This window comes from Micromesistius poutassou, assembly GCF_964030765.1.
Source record: "Micromesistius poutassou genome assembly, chromosome: 3".
Lineage (NCBI taxonomy): Eukaryota > Metazoa > Chordata > Actinopteri > Gadiformes > Gadidae > Micromesistius > Micromesistius poutassou.
Window position 1 is genome coordinate 7,305,604 of NC_140273.1, and position 18,585 is coordinate 7,324,188.

The 18,585-nt window shown below is 41.0% G+C and overlaps 3 protein-coding genes across 3 annotated transcripts; 2 read left to right on the forward strand and 1 right to left on the reverse strand.

Moving 5' to 3' along the window:
* Nucleotides 1-580: 580 nt before the first annotated feature.
* On the forward strand, nucleotides 581-3,067 carry LOC311341317 (C-reactive protein-like). The gene is made up of 5 exons (XM_084466223.1): nucleotides 581-605; nucleotides 979-1,033; nucleotides 1,336-1,438; nucleotides 2,293-2,587; nucleotides 2,709-3,067. The coding sequence occupies exons 2-5, from the start codon at nucleotides 979-981 to the stop codon at nucleotides 2,976-2,978; spliced, it is 723 nt and encodes a 240-aa protein (XP_084322349.1). The 5' UTR covers nucleotides 581-605; the 3' UTR covers nucleotides 2,979-3,067.
* A 1,324-nt stretch (nucleotides 3,068-4,391) lies between these two features.
* LOC311341022 (T-cell ecto-ADP-ribosyltransferase 1-like) lies at nucleotides 4,392-7,858 on the reverse strand. Its single transcript, XM_084465945.1, has 4 exons — nucleotides 7,700-7,858; nucleotides 7,355-7,437; nucleotides 6,434-7,116; nucleotides 4,392-6,067 (listed from the first exon to the last, which is right to left on the reverse strand). Exons 2-4 carry the CDS (start codon nucleotides 7,412-7,414, stop codon nucleotides 5,983-5,985), a joined length of 828 nt encoding a protein of 275 aa, XP_084322071.1. The 5' UTR covers nucleotides 7,415-7,437; nucleotides 7,700-7,858; the 3' UTR covers nucleotides 4,392-5,982.
* Nucleotides 7,859-9,580: 1,722 nt separating this feature from the next.
* Nucleotides 9,581-16,211, forward strand: primpol (primase and polymerase (DNA-directed)). The gene is made up of 13 exons (XM_084464927.1): nucleotides 9,581-10,102; nucleotides 10,231-10,325; nucleotides 10,510-10,648; nucleotides 10,868-11,015; nucleotides 11,354-11,435; nucleotides 11,714-11,874; nucleotides 12,193-12,355; nucleotides 12,724-12,824; nucleotides 12,930-13,016; nucleotides 13,461-13,569; nucleotides 14,619-14,695; nucleotides 15,292-15,338; nucleotides 15,475-16,211. Exons 1-13 carry the CDS (start codon nucleotides 9,929-9,931, stop codon nucleotides 15,724-15,726), a joined length of 1,635 nt encoding a protein of 544 aa, XP_084321053.1. The 5' UTR covers nucleotides 9,581-9,928; the 3' UTR covers nucleotides 15,727-16,211.
* The last annotated feature ends 2,374 nt before the right edge of the window (nucleotides 16,212-18,585 follow it).

An 18,585-nucleotide genomic window follows, 5' to 3' on the forward strand; every position in this document is an offset into this window, starting at 1 on the left:
AAGAACTTTTTATATGTAATAGAGAATCTTAAGAGTAATAAACATTGATCGATTTTCTGCTGCAATTTGTGTGAGGTTCACTGTTTAAGACTCACAAATTGCCTGTACTAGTAATAAAGGCATATTTGTCAAAGTGAAAGCTAGGGCTGTCAAGTTCTGGTCGGTTGGTCAATTTGTTGGTCGATATGTTTGATTAAATTCTCATTGGTCGGACATTCGCTAGTCTAACTTTGAAGAAATTATTTTTCAGTGATAGATATTATGTTATAAATTATAAATTATATTAAATAATATTCATGGTTTTAATAATCATATGGTTTGAAAGACTTATAATGCAAGAGGTCAAAAAAAATAATTATAATTTCACAACTTAATGGCGACTGCTGGAGTCGTTGCTGACGTTGCTGACATTAATCGGCTGCAAACTAACATACACCATTTCAGTATGAAAACCATTCATAAAAAAGTGCTGACAAATGTAATTGAGTTGTACAAGAAAAAGAAAAAACACAAGCCACGGAAGGAGAACCAGGAAGTGAAATTAAAAGCTTCTACTTTTGCCTCCCTCTCTGACACAAGATCCTGACACTGGCAGAGAAAACAAGGTAGGTTATAACACAATACTAATATTACTTACAAAGGGATTTAAAATAAAGTGATTGTTTGGTCACACTGTACAATAATTAACCATTAATTAAAGTTAGTTAATACAGTAAAACACATATCATACTGCATTAGTGTAGGTGAGAGGAGTAGAGGTAGTTGGTACATTATTGGTACAATAATAGATAATGTGCATTAACTAATGTTAATTAATGGTTATTGAATATTGTCGTTAAAGTGTTACCCATTATTTGAAAAGCCTGCGAGGCCTCAAGATATATTGTATGAACTACTTATCAAGTAGTGAATTGGATTATACAATTGTATTGTCCTGTCTCCAAAATAAAGTTGAATTTGTGTGTTTATTTGTACCAGATGAAGTCTCTACTAATAGTGCTGATTCTGACCATATGCGAAGCAGCCCCTGAAGGTGAGCTCATCTCAGTAGCGGTTGCTTTCTGCCATTAACCTCACTGCTGTAGATATACAACAGGTGGACATTTATGAACAGTAAGTCTGTGGCACTGCACTTGATTAGGTGCATTTTAGATGCACCATAATAACACTACTCATCTAGGTAAGAGTTGAATCTAGTGCATTAACTCCATGTAGAATAAACACATATTTGGGTATGTTGTGTTTAAAAGTGTTTCGCTATAATGCACCATGTTAGTTTTGCTTGGGGTTGCACAAAATATATCATCATTTGGAACTAGATCCTTGTCTTTTCAGATCTCACAGGAAAAACATTCAACTTTCCAAAGGACAGCAACACAGACTATGTGAAGCTGATCCCAACCAATGAGGTGTTGAAAGCCATCACAGTCTGTCTCAGGTAGTACGAAGGCACTTATCTAATAATAGTTATGATAATAATATATATTTTTGAGTCCATTTTATATATTATTTGTTCTATTTTATTTTACAAAAAAGTAGCTGTGTGCACATCCCGCCTTCTGGCCAGGTGCAGGACAAATAAAGTAATAGAGAGTGAAAGAAATGTAATGTCTGCAGCACTGCTTAAGCTCCAATATTAATTTAATAAAAATTAATATTTGTATTAAATTAATTATATGTGAATTAAATAAAATTAATTAATATGGGAGCTTAAGCGGTGCTGCGGACATTACATTTCTATTTTATATTGACATTGTATACTAGTGTAGTGCCCTGTCGAAAAGTGCCTATTCAACCTCATCCCCAACATAAACAACCAAATACGTTTTTTATGATATGACCCAAAACAACCACTCTGGTGTATTCACACCTGCCTTGTTTGGTTTGAACCAAACCAAAAAAAATCTCTGGTTCAGACCTTTTGGGCTAGTGTGAATACAAACCATCAAACTCTGGTGTGGACCAAACATTCGGACCGAGACCCAGCCGGAGAGGTGGTCTTGGTTTGCTTCCAAAAGACTCAGATTCTCTCAGATTTCTCAGACTGATCAAAGAAATAAGCAACACGTCACGTATCAAGTTTCTCTTTGCTAAAAAAAAGAGAACTGCTCATCCAAACCACTTCCCACTCGACACTGTGCTTCCTTTAGTTGTCAGCAATACACCCACCAAGTGGGAAGTCGATGGTTGACTGTTGAGGAAACAGGACATACGTGCAAAGGCTCCTTCTATTTGAGTTTGATACTGGCTACTACATGAACATATCTTGTTTGCTCTGCTTCTTCTCTCAAGGTCCTTCACAGACCTCAGCAGAAGCCACAGCCTCTTCTCCATGTCCACTCCCTTCCTTTTCAATGCCTTCCTGATTTTTAAGGAAGATACAGCAAGTCGGTTCCAGCTGAATGTCAAAAATACTCCCGCAACTATGGTCGAACAGGAATACAAGCAGAACACCTGGCAGTCTATCTGTGCCACCTGGGATGGAAAGACTGGACTGGTGCAGCTTTGGCTGGATGGAAGACCTAGTGCCAGAAAATACTGTACTGATGGAACCTTAAGCTCAAACAGTCTGATGATGATAGGACAGGTAGTATTATCAATTAATACCTATTGTACTATATATCAATACATGTGATGATATATACATGTGTGTTCTTTGATCTATTAGATGATACATTAAATGTCTCTTCGTAAACCTTTCCCTACAGGAGCAGGATTCCCACGGAGGCAGATTTGACCTTAAGCAGAGCTTCGTCGGCATGATGGCAGATGTCAACATGTGGAACTTTGTCCTCTCTCCCTGTGAGATCCAGCGCTATGTAGAGGACCTTAACTACTCACCAGGCAACGTGATTAACTGGAAGGCCCTAAAGTATGAGATTGTAGGGAAAATAATTGTGATTGACAAAAACGGTGTGTGTCCATGTCCAATAAAGAGGAAGATGCCAAATATATTTAATCAGTCCTGCCAGGGTTGATGGATATCCGCTAAATGTGTTGTGAATCAATGTCAAATGTTTCAATAACATTGTAAAGATATGAATAAACAAATAAACTACTGAATGTTCCTTTCTGCCTCCTCATCTGTAAAACATGACATTAAACTGTATTCAGGCAGTTTTCACAAGAGAAAATTTTAATGTAAAAATACGCACAATGAATCAAAAAAGCAAACCTCATAAATTATATAATGATTGATTATAGAGACTCAGGAGGCACAGGAACTCTGTCAGACGGGAGACAGGTAGCTGAATATCCCTTGCCCCAACCTGTAACCTCCCCGGTGGACCATTCTCTGTGAAGGTTACATTTGGTGAGCTGGGAAAGAATAATGGGATGTAAAAGGGAAAACCATCCAGAGCATTAGCTACTAATGACTTGGGCAAGGGAATTAAATTAAGTCCAAGTCTCTTAGCCCACTAGTGCTGAGCCCAAATGACAGGTCGAGGGAGAAAAGTTGTATGGCTCACTAGTGCCCTCTTCAGGGGTGAGCTCTAACTTTCAATAGACAGGGCAAACAGTAAATGTGAACAGTAAGTAGATGATGAGTCGGCCTTCGGTAAGCAACGAGGAGTCAAGCGTCATGAAGAAACGTGAACGCAGGCGGCTGCCCTCTCTGGCTGGGAGAAATAAACTACAACTCTCTCTCTCTCTTGGAGACAATTGTCAATCCGAATGGCTAGGGCAAATAAAGAATCCAGGTTTGGAGGAATCTCTAGAGGTGCCAGCTAGTCCTTGATGACGTCGGACAGCCCACACAGCCGCTGCCACTGTCAACTCGATGGTCTTATCAGAAGCCTGCCTTGACACAGAGCCATCAGGGCTCTCGCTGCCTCACGACCTGGGCTAGTGTGATCAAAGATCGAGATTGCGGAGAGTGTGAATAACGCCAGAGAACAACAGACGGTAGAATTCCTGGACCACTCGGCCGTAGCCCATGCATCAGCTCTGCTGGTGAGGTGGAAGACTATGCAAGCTACCTTTGCACCTTCCGTCTGTAAAGAAAGCGCCTGTAACTCAAAATGTAGCCCACACTGGACCAGGAACGCAATTCCTGGAGTCGCCGGAAAAACGTTCCGGCGTGTGTAGGCCTACTGGTAAATCAGCTCTAGATAAGGGCAAGTGTAGCCTTCCATTCAGTGGCAATAAAATGTGCTTCTCATAAATAAAAGCAAAAGGATAGTAGGTGATAGGCTACAAGGAAATAAAGGAATGCAAACTTCAAACTGATCCTACTAAATTCTGTTTAGTTCTGACTGTTTTTTATCGGATTAAAAAAACCCTGCTGTGAAGAACTTGATGCGCTCTCAGATTTCGAACGCAGCACACATGAACGGTCGCTGTCGGGAACACAAGAGTGAGCACCATCACTGACGAGGCATCTCGTTATTACCAGGACCATGAACGCGCCATAAATACATGAGGAGGGGAATGTTAATGAGGGACAGATGAAAACAATCAAGTGAGTGAGAAAAATCAGATACGGGAAACGCAACTGTAAAATAAAACACATTAATTTGTTCAAGCTTCAACAAGAACTAAAGGGACAAATAATACTTTTTTTAACTATTAATTGTCAATTGCAGAATAGTAACAATTTCTGTAGTTGAAAAGGCACTGTGACGTTATTATATAATATAACTATTCTTACATGAAGCACAATATCAAAATGGGGCCATAAGAAGCTGCCAATGTGTCCTGGCTGAGCACAGATATTTCAGAGAGGGTCACCTTGATCATCGTAGTGGTTTGTAGAAGCCCATCTCCAGGTGTAGTAGTGGCTGCCTATGTGCCTGATCAGATTTCTTTCAACAAAAACTGAGAAAGCTCTTGAAATTGGTTCCCGTATTTCTAATGTTATCTATTATAAATTGTTTTTAGTTTGTCCATTTCAATGATTGTACCCCCTAGTGGTAAAGTCTTGGCCTTCAACTGTTTTATTATTACTATTATAACAATTTGTATAATAATTAGCCTTATTGCTGTAGTTGCTAATACTACAGAAGCTGTTCTTAATATAAATGTCAATGTAAATAAACCACATCAAACTAAATTGTTTAGTTATATGTGCATTTAATGTGTTTTTGAATCCCCTTCTGAAAGCTTCATCCACTCTCAGGCGTAGCTCTGCCCTTCACAGTTTTTGGTTTCCGGCCCCGCCTCTCTGATGCCTCTTTCTGGGAATTAAGATTTCTGTGAATGCAGGTGTCTTAAACAGGGTTTGGGTAATTAAGGAATATGCTAAATACATTCAACCCACACAAACACTTTACCACATCTTTGTTTGGGTCTACATTTTTCTTGAAATACACTTTTTTTACAATGTATTTTATAAAGCAACATTATTGAGATTGATTCCATATTTGACTAGTCTATCTTTGTGATCCTGAAATATACTATTGTCGATGATTGAAACCTTATGCAAAAGCTTTTTACAAACCACTTCTCCCACTTCCTCCTCATCTATCTGAGCTCCTAAATTCTTTCCAGTGTGATCTCCATCCACACAGGCCTTGACATGGCTAAACAAAGACTAGGGAACGCGGGTCAAAGGGGTTCCTTGGGAACATTTTAGCTCTCTCGCTCACTCTCTTCCACCCTTTAACCATCATGTGACTTTGCATTGATAAAATCTTTCACTTTTAGGGTGTGTTTGCTCACAACCCAACATAATAACATAATACATAACAAACATAATAAAAGGTGTTCCAGGGAGGGGAAGATATCTAGCTAAGAGAAAAATGTTGGCCGAGCTTGCGGAGGAGACAACAAAAAACGGTCTGACTACAGCAAAGATCAACAGCAATGTTATCTAGTTGAATTCTTGGTATGTCCGAAGAATAACAACAATAAAACAATTTAACCCTCACTTGAAGTTTGTCTAACCCTAAGCCCCACCCCAAGCAGAATGGAACATCTGATGACACTTGGTTAGGTTGTCCATTCGGTTTCTTTTCCTCCATGGAAAAGTGTGTTTGTGGACTAGTTTAACAGGCCGAACACAGCAACCGCTAGGTACACCACCCATATGCAGCCAACGACTTGGGTGGAGGAACCTTTCTGGGGCCTATGAGGAAAGAGGAGAGAAATATAGATATTTTTAAAAAACATAATATTCATTTCAACTCTAGAGAAATGAGAAATGTACGTGAGTAACCTATGGATATAAACCATAGATAATTGAATAATGCTGTAGGTAAGAATTAAGAGCTGTAATTTGATGTCATTTTTCAGAAATGCCATTGCCATTCATCAGTAAATATGTTCTGTGACATCACTCCTCTCCACTCCACACTCACATATCTGACCAATCAGGGTACCTCTCTCTCTCTCATTACAATGTGTATATCATGACTACAGCGGCTCAGTACTGGATTTAAACAAATCCTAGTGTGGATAAAGAGTAAAGTGACCAAACTGGGGCTCGGCTCACCGAGGTGTTAAGTAACAGTTGTTCTTAGAGGAAAAACCGGAATGCTTCAGAGTGATGCTGGTGTAGCTGTAGTTGTCCTCGTCGTTAATCTTGTTAATGTCCTCCACCGTATACTCTTCAGTGGGCAACAGGAGCATCTCGACCTCCCCGCATTTCATCTCCAGGTTGACCGCGAGGCAGGACGTGATGTTGAACAGAACCCCTCCATCCACATCAGGGTCCTCCAGCAACAACGATGCGTCCACGCTGGCTGACGTGAATCTGCCCAACTTCACCTTTGCACCCTTTAGCGCAGAGTATAACTGCGGAGACACACTGTACACGGTCCTGCACATGTTCCCCTTCCTCGACAGCAATGTCATTGCATCCGTAAGCAGGAAGTGGAGGGAAAAGAATGGGAAGCTGTGATTGCCGCCCATGGTTGCCACAGCGTTGTTAAACTTGTTCCTGAATGCTTTCCCTCCGAATGCATAGGCCTGCAGCGCCCGGCCGTGCTCTGGTTGGCCTCCGGGCACAACATAAGTACAAGTAGTTTTGGCTTCCCAGGCCTTTTTGAACTCTGGGCTGGCGGCCAGCTCAGTGTTCAGCTGGCCAGGCAGCCCCTTCAGGGCTTCAGCACGGCAGCCATCGTACCGGTCGTCCACTGAATCCATGGCCATATCCAGTTCTTTTGCACCGTTGACCTGTGATAAATGAACACGTTTAGCGTTTTGTTTCTTTACGTTACACAACTTGAGAAGAACATGAGATAATCAAATATTCAAGTGCTGTTTCTTTTTATTGGCATGGTTTAATTTCAAGATACTGTGCTTTCAAGAAGTACAAAAGTTAATGATACCAAAAGAAGGTATTGACATACATAAATGCATTTCTGTTTATATTCAAATATAGGTGGTTTGCTACAGGAGTTAAAACACTTACCATGCCATGAAGAGCTGCGACAACGACAAGAGCAAGGACCAATTCTCTGTTCCCCCACATCGTCCCAGGGGTTCTGTTCTGTGCTATAACATACAGAAAAGAAAAACAGGAGAACAGATCACCTCAATGTGAGAGACGGAGGGATCTGATAATGAAGCCTAGCTCTTGTCAAGGAAAAAGGGTGCTATCTCAATCTGCTACGCCTACAAAGTTTTCCCTGTCTGACAGAATGTGGCTGCGGTCCAGGATATCCTATCCTCCATTTTACCATGAACCCTTATAACATGACAACAACATGACATGAGAGAATGAGGACGGTAAATGCAGGCAAACTTGGGAACATACCCTACGGGCTGAAATCCTGTCGCGCGTCGTTGTGGGATATGAAGAGAAGAGGGGAGAAAAGAAAAGCACTTGATTGAAGGATTGGACAGGATGTTCTAAGAATGCACGTTCAAGACGTTCCCTCTGGACCCCTGATTATGGGAAGGCTGGTCAGAGCAGCAACTCCTTTTTCCTTCCTTTGGAATTAAGTTTACATTGGGCAGCTGCCAGGGTTGGTTTCACTGACCTATCATAGGGAGTTGATATCATGGTAAAAACTATAACACTAGACTAATGTTATTTTATTTTCCAAAATGGGGTTGTTGTTGCTGCTCAGCTCTCAGTCTAAAGCTTCACTAGAAACTATAAATATAAACAAACACATGCTTAAAAGTACATCTGAAAATAGAACAGCTCTATTACCATAAACAGTGTGTAGAATAGTAACAAGGACATTTTCACCATAACCTTAATTTACAATATTATAATCTTATAAATCACTTTAAGTTAGATAAAGTAGTCTTAAACGGTGATCCTGGCATCTGTTTTTTTATATGTTTGGAATGTATGAAATGGTTTAAGTTTCCACAAATTGGCCAAAACAGTAGACAATCTAAAACTCATAAAGGGCTGCAAACATTTTCATAAAAACAGTTGGCCACTAAAGTTGGTGTGCAGGAAATGTGGGCAGCAGCAGGAGAGGAAACCTCCTTAAGCTGTCTCCTGTGTTTTCCTGACTCTCATTGTCTGCGGTTACCCCATCATTCTGCACCTGCCAATAAACCTAAATCAACATCAAAACAAGGGTAAAACTATTTACAATGTGAGCAAGGCTGAAGTTGTTTATTTGACACCTCGTTTGCTACGCCCTAGAGGCCAAATGATTTACGACTATCTAGGTCCAGCCAAGTATTTTGCACGGCTTTACTCTGACCTCATATCCCAAGTATCCAGTAGGGGACAGATACAGGGTTAACAACTTTGTGTTTTTAGCCGCTTACATTATAGCAGGCGCGCGGGTTTTTTTCGTTCGTGGTGGCGGCAGGCGGAATTGTTGACGGGGGTGGGTGGGGGGGTGGGGGCGGGGGAGTATGGGCTTGCGGGCAAGCAGAGTTGTTGGCGGGGGGAGCGGGGGCTGTGACGGCGCTCCAATATAGCGCTCGTCAGAAGCAGCGTTTTCAGCGGATCGACTGGAATCAACGATCAGAGAATACTGATGTGAACGTTGTAGGGAGATGTCTTAAACTCATCCCATTTCATTAAAAACAGTACGCTGTGGTCTGGTCTAGTCTAGTCAAGTCATCAACAGAAAATTAACGGGAGTTTTTTTTTTTTCGGCGTGTGTGTCACGCCAGATGCGTGAGAGTTGGCAACCCTACAGATACACGTTGGAGACATGTTAGTAGGGGACAGATACATGTTGGAAACATGTTAATAGGGGACAGATGCATGTGGAGACATGTTAGTAGGGGACAGATACATGTTGGAAACATGTTAGTAGGGGACAGATGCATGTGGAGACATGTAAGTAGGGGAAATATACATGTTGAAGACATGTTAGTAGGGGACAGATAGATGTGAATCAAATATAGTCTAATCTAATACAGTCAAGTACAAAAAAAAAGTTGTACTTGATTTTCAGGTACAAGTGAACCCTAACCCTAACATAAATTGAAATGGTGAAATTATGTTTCAATTTATGTTTCAACATAAATGTCATGAAATTGCTTCGAGCTTCGTCAAAACTTTGACGTAAATCGTTTATTTACGTCAACTTTTTTTTTGAAACTGACGGGTCATTTGAAACGTCATTTCCTGAAACGCTGTCAAGCAATCGATAGCTTGACAGCGTTTCAGGAAATGACGTTTCAAATGACCCGCCAACTTGGATGAAAACAAATACACGTCGTGAAAAGAACCATTGACGTGTTATACTACTACAAGCAAAACAGATACAGCAAATCTGTAAAAACCTGCGTTCAGCTCCGCAAGGTTGCGTAAGATAATTACAAATTAGAATCCCCTTCGATGTCAGAAAATAAGTTGCCAACATTACCCTGCTGTTATTGAAATACGTTAAGATATATGTTCGGATATACCATTTACCAATGGATACGGAGGATTAAGGCGAGAACTCATTATTTTCATTAAGGAATTTCTATGAACGAGAAGTTTGATCACAATAACAGTAGACGTGTAATGCACCGTGAAGCTGTATAGCATAATAGTAGCGGTAGAAAGTAAAGGAGGATGAGGAAGTGGGAAGAGCGAGTGAAGAAGGTGGAAGGGCTCGCCCAGGCGTTCCACAAGACTCCCCTGACCACACCGTACAAACCCCGTCTATGGCCATGCCAACCCTCCTCCGTCTGGAAGCTCTTTCCACGGCAAAACTTGGCAATGAGCTTCACGCATACGTGCAAAGAGGTACTGAAAGCTTTCCATACGTGTATACGTGCTCTGACTGTATGGGGATTCTTTATGTCTGGTGTCCATGACATGTGTTTGTTTACCATGAAGGCACATTGACCTATTCTCTTTTCTCTCTATTCAAGGATGTGCATATTTTTGCTCTTGAGAAAGAAAAAGCAGCCACTGGCCAGAGGATCTACCTGGTCACCAGTTACAGTGAGCTGTGGCACTACTACAGGTGTGTGTGTGTGTGTGTGTGTGTGTGTGTGTGTGTGTGTGTGTGTGTGTGTGTGTGTGTGTGTGTGTGTGTGTGTGGGGGGGGGGGGGGGGGGTGTTTGTTACTGAGTTGTGGCACCACTACAGGTATGTGAGTGAGTCGAAACAAGGTGTCAGTGACGTGGATGTTTCCCTGCCTCCTCCAGTACCTTCCAGCACTCCCTGATGCACTGCTACGAGGTGATTCCAGAGGGCGCTGTTTGTAAGCTCTACTTCGACCTGGAGTTTCACCGGCCGTACAATCAGGGGCTTGATGGGAAAGCTATGGTGGCCTTCCTGGTCCAGGTGAGGTCGGTTCCCCAAGCATAACACTGCCGACAACACACACCTCCTCCAGTATCCAATCTAATGGTTAAGACATGACAGAATGGAATCAAAGTCGTTTTAGATAAACGCTTCTGCTAAATGACTAGGTGACAGCACAATATGTCTGCCTGTTCCTTCATGGAAAAATAATGTACATATATATAAGATAAACCCGTGTGTGTGTGTGTGTGGTATCAGTATGTGTGTGAACAGCTGATGGATGTGTATGGGGTGGCGTGCTCAGCCCGCGATGTTCTCAATCTGGACTCCAGCACAGAGGACAAGTTCAGCCGGCACCTCATCTTCTGTCTCCCCAGCACTGCGTTTGAGGACAACATCCACATGGGTACGTTCCCATGGGAATGTTAATTGTTCCCATAAACAACTGAGTAATGCTGCACTATATGCATATTGTACAGACTGTGTAATGCTACACTATGTGAATAGTATTATATTCTTTGTATAATATTACACAATGTGTATATTATACTGTGTGTAATACTACTGTTTGTATATTATTACACTTTATGTATATTAGAAAACTGTTTATGTAATACTAGACTACATGTATATTATTATACTGTTTGTGTAACACTGCTATTTTCTTCTGTGTGTGTGTGTGTGTGTGTGTGCGGTGTGTGTGTGAGTAACGTTGTCATAGTAACTCTCACCTTCATATTTTAGGTAGATTCGTCCATGCCATCCTCAGTCCAAACACAAACACTTTGGCAAACCCTGACAGTGATGCAGAGAATGATGTCCCAGGGTTTGTCTTCATTTTATTTTTCATACGATACCATGAGTACCATGGTGATCGATTCCCACCCGCAAGGCAGTGGGATCAGTCCCCCAATGTCAACAACTACAACTTCACCTGTATTGATCCTTGAACCCATAGCCATTCCACAATGGCCCGTATCTTCACTGTGGGTGGCTCTGGATTGACATGTTTGCTGAATGACTATATAAAAATAATCAATAATCATTTGTGTTTTCAAGCCACACCGGTAGAACTCTAATGGCATTCCTCTGTTGGTTGAGCAGATCGCCTGGTCCCTCTTCGGAAAGCTCTGTTGTGGATGGTCCGACCCCCCAGGGCCCCAGGGCTAAGAGACCGAGGTCAGGCCAGACCCCGGACCGCAGAAACCTTAGCTGCCTGAAGGTGAAGGGCAAACATGGCCAGGAAGGCCTCTTCGTTGATCTTGGTAAGTCAACCATTACCAGTCAATATGACCTGCAGTAGTTTAAATACAGCTTTTTCCACTCAATAACTGAAACTTAGATATTTAAGATTGTGATGAGTATAAATTGACATACTTGAATAAATGCTAACTTGACCTTATTTATTATAAATAAATTAACAAAACTCTTGAGTTGATTAGTTGACGTAACTCCCAGCTTGTGAGTCAAAGGTCGTCGGTTCGAACCCCAGTGTCCGCAGTCTAGTAGCATGACTCCCACACTCCTAACTACTTGTAACGTTGACAGTAGTAAAGAGACATAGTCTTCATCCATTAAACCAGGTGTATACACAAAGAACCGGAACTTCCGTCTTTACAAGTCATCCAAGATGGGAAAGAACGTGGCTCTGACTGTGGCTGAGGACAACCTATTCTCCCCCAGGCCTCTGAAGAACCTGTCCCCAGAGCAGAGCCTCTTCCTGGCATCGCTGGTCTGCAATGTTAGGTACACCCAGAAACACAGGCTTGTTGTTTGAACTACCATCCTACTACGACTACCATAACTAGTACTAGTACTACTACTACTAGAACTGCTGCTAGCACTACTACTATAACTACCACTACTATTCACACTCCTACTACAACTACATCTACATTCTCATTAAGCTTTTATGAAAAGCAACTTCAAAGTTAAAGTGCTGCCTGACCTGACCTCCTTTCAAGAAGTAGCTGAACAGAGTGTATAGCCATAGAAATCCGAAAAAAAAAAAAAACAGGTTTGTTTTTTATGTTTTTAGTGCTAGGGAACATAGTTGACCATGACACTATTAGTTATACTAAAATTCCTCGGGTTGTTGCTGTGTTTGTACTCAGTTACACCGGCCAGAAGATCCTGACGTGGGACGCGCCCGATGGAACCACAACGAGATCCAACACGCAGCATTCTGAGCAGGCACCGGGAAACACACTTCCTGGTAACTTCAAAATAAGAGTGGAGATATCGTCGATTGACGCCTATGTTTAAGCCTTTCTTGGATCTAAAGTTGAGAGCTGTACCTAACGCGGTTCCTGGGTTACAGGCACGCTGGGTGGTTCTGCCTATTCCCCTTACAAAGAGGTGGATGACTTTGTGCTGACTGTGATCAAGAAGGACAGCATTCAGGGATGTATGTGTTCCATCGTTTATACCATCCACTTGGCTGTGATTAAAGCAAGCTACGTTACTTTGACCTACCTTTTCAAATAGGTGAAATTAGAGAGAAAATAACAAAAAAAATCGTATTATTATTATCTTATTTTAGTCAGACATGTTAGTGAACCTATTCAATAATTTCTTTGTTATTTCTCATTGACTAGTTTAGTCATTTAGTGGATGCTTTTATCAACAGAAACTTGCTTTGGAAGCTAGAGACTGTCGGTGTTAGGCACCTTGCTACCTACAGGTGGACTGCCGATATAGGGGTTCAAACCCACAACCTTCTGTCTGGGAGTCACTCAGACACCCTAAACATGAGACCAACCTGACACACAATTACTGTGGGATGAGTCTGTTAATAGTTGTTGTTTTTCAATCAATGATGGGGAACTGTTTATTGTTGTTTCCTGAACAGGCATCAGACGGTGGAACTACTTTGTTGCGGAGCAGCTGCTGGTCTACAGCATTCTGAACTATCGCTGGTGTGAGAATGTTGGCCGCTTCCACAGGAGTAATAATATTATGTAAGCATCACCTTGTAACCGTGGAAACACCGCTGTTATCAGACAGAGGGCATTTCTGGTGTTTTTCTCCTCTCCTTTGATGCATTGGTTTACTTCAGGTCATGGATCAAGGAGGGTTTGAGTACAAAGTTTTTATTTGGGTTATGTGGTTCATATTGTTTAGTTTAGGTATTAGCCTAGAGTTGGGGTTTGGTGGGCTAAAGGTCAATTGGTGAAGGACTTGAAGATTTTATGTGGTCTTCTTCATTCCTGGTTTGCTCACCAAATGAAGAAGTTAGTTCCAAATCAAGTGTCACGTTTTGAAGTCCTTTTCTTCCAAAAAGACTGCAGAGTCAATACTTCAATCAACACTTTTTTCCTGCACTCAAACAAGATACCCAAAACAACCACCAGAGTCCCTCCGTGGTTACACAACTTCTCTCATTATTCTTCTAATGCATATTAAAGCACATCACAAGTTACCTCCAATCATTACCTGTTAATATACAAAAAGGCGTAACTAATACCTATTGGGTTACTGTTCAAATCAAACCTACAACCTCTCTAAGCTTACGGTTTTAGTGAGGTGTGATACCTGGGCAACAAGGGCACCTGTTACCTGAGGGGGATTAATTAAATCAACCTAAATTGGGGGTCAGAGATTAGGATCTGTCGTTTGGCTAAAAGACAAAAGAAGGGCCTGTTTATGTTAATACAAACCGCTCAGTTCCTCTGTTGACCAATTGCTTTAAGAATAAAAAGGGGTTGAAGACAGACGTCTGGCAGGGAGGAGGATTTAATGAACTACTGGGGGTCAGAGAATAGGATTTGGCAGGGAGGGGCGTGAGAGCAGGGAAAAGGAGTCTTCAACTAACAGTGGGGGTCAGAGAGGGAAAACAGCATGAGGTGAAACAATATCTAACTGTAACAAATAATACAATCCTCAACAATGGATCTGGATGGAGGCAATACATCGTGGGAATAGACGGCATCAGAGACCTCTGTCTAGAGTACGTTCTCCTGTTTAATGATGCCCCATTTAACTCAACTAACCCCTGGTGGTTCTTCAGGATTCTGGTGGACCTGAAGGAGGAGATCTGGTACCAGAAGTGCCACGACCCGGAATGCAGGACCTTCAGATCTTCAAGTAAAGCACCACCTTCTCATTTGTTTGTCTAGGCCTGTTTGATGAGAACAAGTCATTTCTTCTGTATGATGGTCCATTATGTATGCTGTTTCACGCTCATATTCCTTCTGGAATCAATCTTTATATTTATTTTATGCCATTGCATGAAAGAGGTTAAAAAATGGGGGGGGGGGGAGAGGGAGGGAGGGAGAGAGAGAGGGAGAGAGAGAGAGAGGGAGAGGGAGAGGGAGAGAGAGGGAGAGAGAGGGAGAGAGAGAGAGGGAGAGAGAGGGAGAGAGAGAGAGAGAGAGAGAGAGAGAGATTTAAGTCTTTGTCTTAACTAATCACTTGTGTGATGTTCAACTATTGTATATTAATCCATTGTCTTCATTGTGATAATTCTGTTTTCTATTTTAACATTGTACATGTATTGTAGTTTACTTTTAGGTTGACTTAGAACAACTGTCCAGGGACAACATATGGAAAATAGCCTTCTGGCCAACTCTGGTGCATTTACAGGAATGTTTAATTAATGTACACTGTCCCTGTTAAAATAAACCAATAAATAAATAAATAAAAATAAAAAAATGTTTAATGAAGCATCTGTCCTGTTGCAGGTTACCCTCTACCTCAAGAGATCTGTGTCAGCTACCTGATGAAAAAGGTGAGCATCTCTTAGCAGGGCCACATTTGTTTAAACAATTTAGCTAGAGAAATGATTAGGACATCATTTTTCCAAATTCACTATTGTACACCAATTTACCAAATATATGAGCCCTGATCCTTGTCCTCACCACCAGGATGCTGAGGAGGAGGAGAGGTACTTCATGGATGCTGCTGGTAACATAGGGTTGAGAGAAGCTCCAGGGACGGCCCCGCACCGAGCAGCTCCTCAGCCCGATACGGTGCCTGACGACTGGGCAGAAGGAACGAACGACCAGGCTTACGTGGAGGCCCTGGAAGACTTTGAGAAAAGTATTGAGTTCTCAGAGGCGGCCTCCGAAACCGACCAGGTTCTGCTTGAATTCATGACCGATTTTGAATCAGGTTGAATTGAAAAACGTTTTTATCGCCGTTGATAAATGTATTGCAATTTTAATTTTTATTTAACTTAATCCATGCACTGCTTATACTGTATAATTCTATAAATAAATGTTAAGGTTTTGTTCATATCTAATGTAACCAAATGGTTGATAGAATATTTTAATAAATGCCTGTAATGCCTGTAACACGTCCGTGTACGAAGTATAATTCACTTACAGTTGTTCATGTTGTATAATGAAACAAATTGTCCGAGACGTGCAATGCAATTCAGCGCGCCAAGGCGTCAGCTTGTTTCATTAACCAAGTTGTACAATGATATTTGAACAAGGAAGTCGAGAGCCGGAAACAGAGACAGCTCGCCTTCAAAGTAAAGCTCGCCTTAGAAGTAAAAGTCGTGTGTTTTGAAGCGTGAATTTAATTTAAGGAGCGCCAAACTAAATAAATAAACAAATAGCCTAAATAATGAACATAATTCATAACTGTTAGACAGTCATATTTCTGCCACTTTCCCACAACTGATTGTCAATAAATTGCCAATGGGCGCCAACACTGGAATTATTATAGAGCGCTGTGATTCATGTATGCATTTAATGATTCATTTATACATTCATCAATTTATTTACTTTATTAAGGCTACTTAATCTGTTACTTTGGGTGAACGTTAAAGGTTATATAGTGTTGCAACCTGTGATGAGTCTGACTGGTAGAAAGAGTTGATTTACCTTGATTTTATTGCTGGCTCTGTTGTCATGACAATAACGCCACTAGCTATCCGATGTAAAAATCCTTCAAGTTTATTTACCGTTCTCTCTCTTAACTAGGCTACATAAATAAAATTAAAATATATATATTTTTGGTGGATTATCCTCTGGCCTGTATAATAACAAAATTAATGCAGTGGTAAGTAAAGAGCAATACAACAAAATCAGACACGCCGTGCACCGTGTGCTTTCGCAACTTTATTTGGGAGGTGACTAGCCTTTATTTAAATAGACTCATTTGTCACATATTAAGTAGTAATCATTATTATTGCTTTTTCATATTTTTCAGACCTTATACATATTTACATCCTGTTTTTTTTTTTATATATACATATATATATATATATATATATATACTTACATCCTGATTCTACTGTACTGTTGTTGCATATTTTGTATTGTAAATAATGTTTGTTGCATTTTCTGATATTGTCCTTTTCTGCACAATTTCTGTAGGCATTTCCACTTTTCATTTCACTACACATCCTGCATGTGTATGTGACAATTACAATTCTTGAACTCTTGGACTTCCTTGTTAAATGACATGTAGGCCTAATTGATTCAGTGTAGGCTACACAGATACACTGCACACATGAAAAGCTAATTTAACTTGTGCAATAATTTAATAATCAATATTATTTATATTAGAGCCGTAGTCGGGTTAATACGGGAGCGAATGGGCTGTGAATTAAACCAGAGTGAATTAAACCAATGCATTTCAATCCGGAGATTATTTTTGACAGAATATGGGGCAGGCTGCGCAGGATTATATGGCGCTATGGTGGTTGCCATCGACTACACGACCTGGCCATTATTTCATTTATATATATATATATATATATATATATATATGTATTTATTTATTTATTTATTATATACGGAGACCACCAGACCTCCTCGAAGCAACGAAAATGGTTTATTAAATACAAGATGGGTGGGCGAGAATCAACACAGTCTCACTGAAAACTTGTCAAAACGTCCTGGTTTCACGTTAATAAGAGAACATCATTACACGGTTACATAAAATAACATAATCAGCAAAGACAAACATTTACAGCCATGATTTAAACGGCACGCGAGCTGCTGGTTTCAGCGTCCATAGCAACCGTCATAGCAACCATGTTATTATAAAGTATGTCCGCCATTTTCACATAAATCCAATCCTATCCAATAGGAAAGACGCTCACAACGTCTACTAGAGCCGCAGTCGGGTTAATACAGGAGTGAATGGGCTGCTGGAGCACCCGGTCTGAACGTCAAACATCGACGGGATGGCATTACATTGTAGTGAATTGAATCCCTTCTCCGTCTGCAGGGGGCACCAACGGGTCCCTTTCCCATCAGTGACTGACGCTAAAGTGCCCTTGCCACTAGTCGGGATTTGACGTTGTCGGAGTGAGACTGTGTTGGATCGGAAGATCGAAGATTCTAATCCTTCAACGCCGCTTGTTGAGTTGTTGACATTGACATTAATTGTCGTCCCCTGTTGGGTGTGCTCTTCAAGCTGAGGCTTCTTCTTCTTCGCTGGTGTTTAATTCCTCTATGGCCAGGCTTAGCTAATGCTAACAACTGTACAGAGAGGATGTGGCTGCAGCAGGCTAACCTGAATCAATCTAAACAAGACGTCATCCCTGCCCTCAGATATACGTGTTTCTAATAGGATGATATCATGAAAAGTTCATAAAGTAACGGTTTAATAACACAACAGGAGAAAGCATGTGAGCTGCTAGTTTAAGATAGCAGCGTCCCTAGCAACCAGACGTTGAAACATGCTTAGCGAGACCGAAAAAAATATATCAATTATCAAACTAAAGATCAGACACATTCACTGACTGAAGATTATGCAAGTTAAAACTATATTTTTCGCTAGAAATGTTATTAGAAACACGTTTAATGGTGAATCTGCCCTAAAATATTGCATTTCCCCTTCAGATAATAAAGACTACGTAAACATTTCACCAAATGCTGGGAGAACGTTTGGCGTGATACCGGGTTGCACAGTGGGCATGGATTTCAATAATATAAGTTGCTATAGGCGTTTTGGGTGAGCACATGCATTTGGGGGAAAATACTGATGTCATAGAGCCAGCAGATCTAATTTTGCTC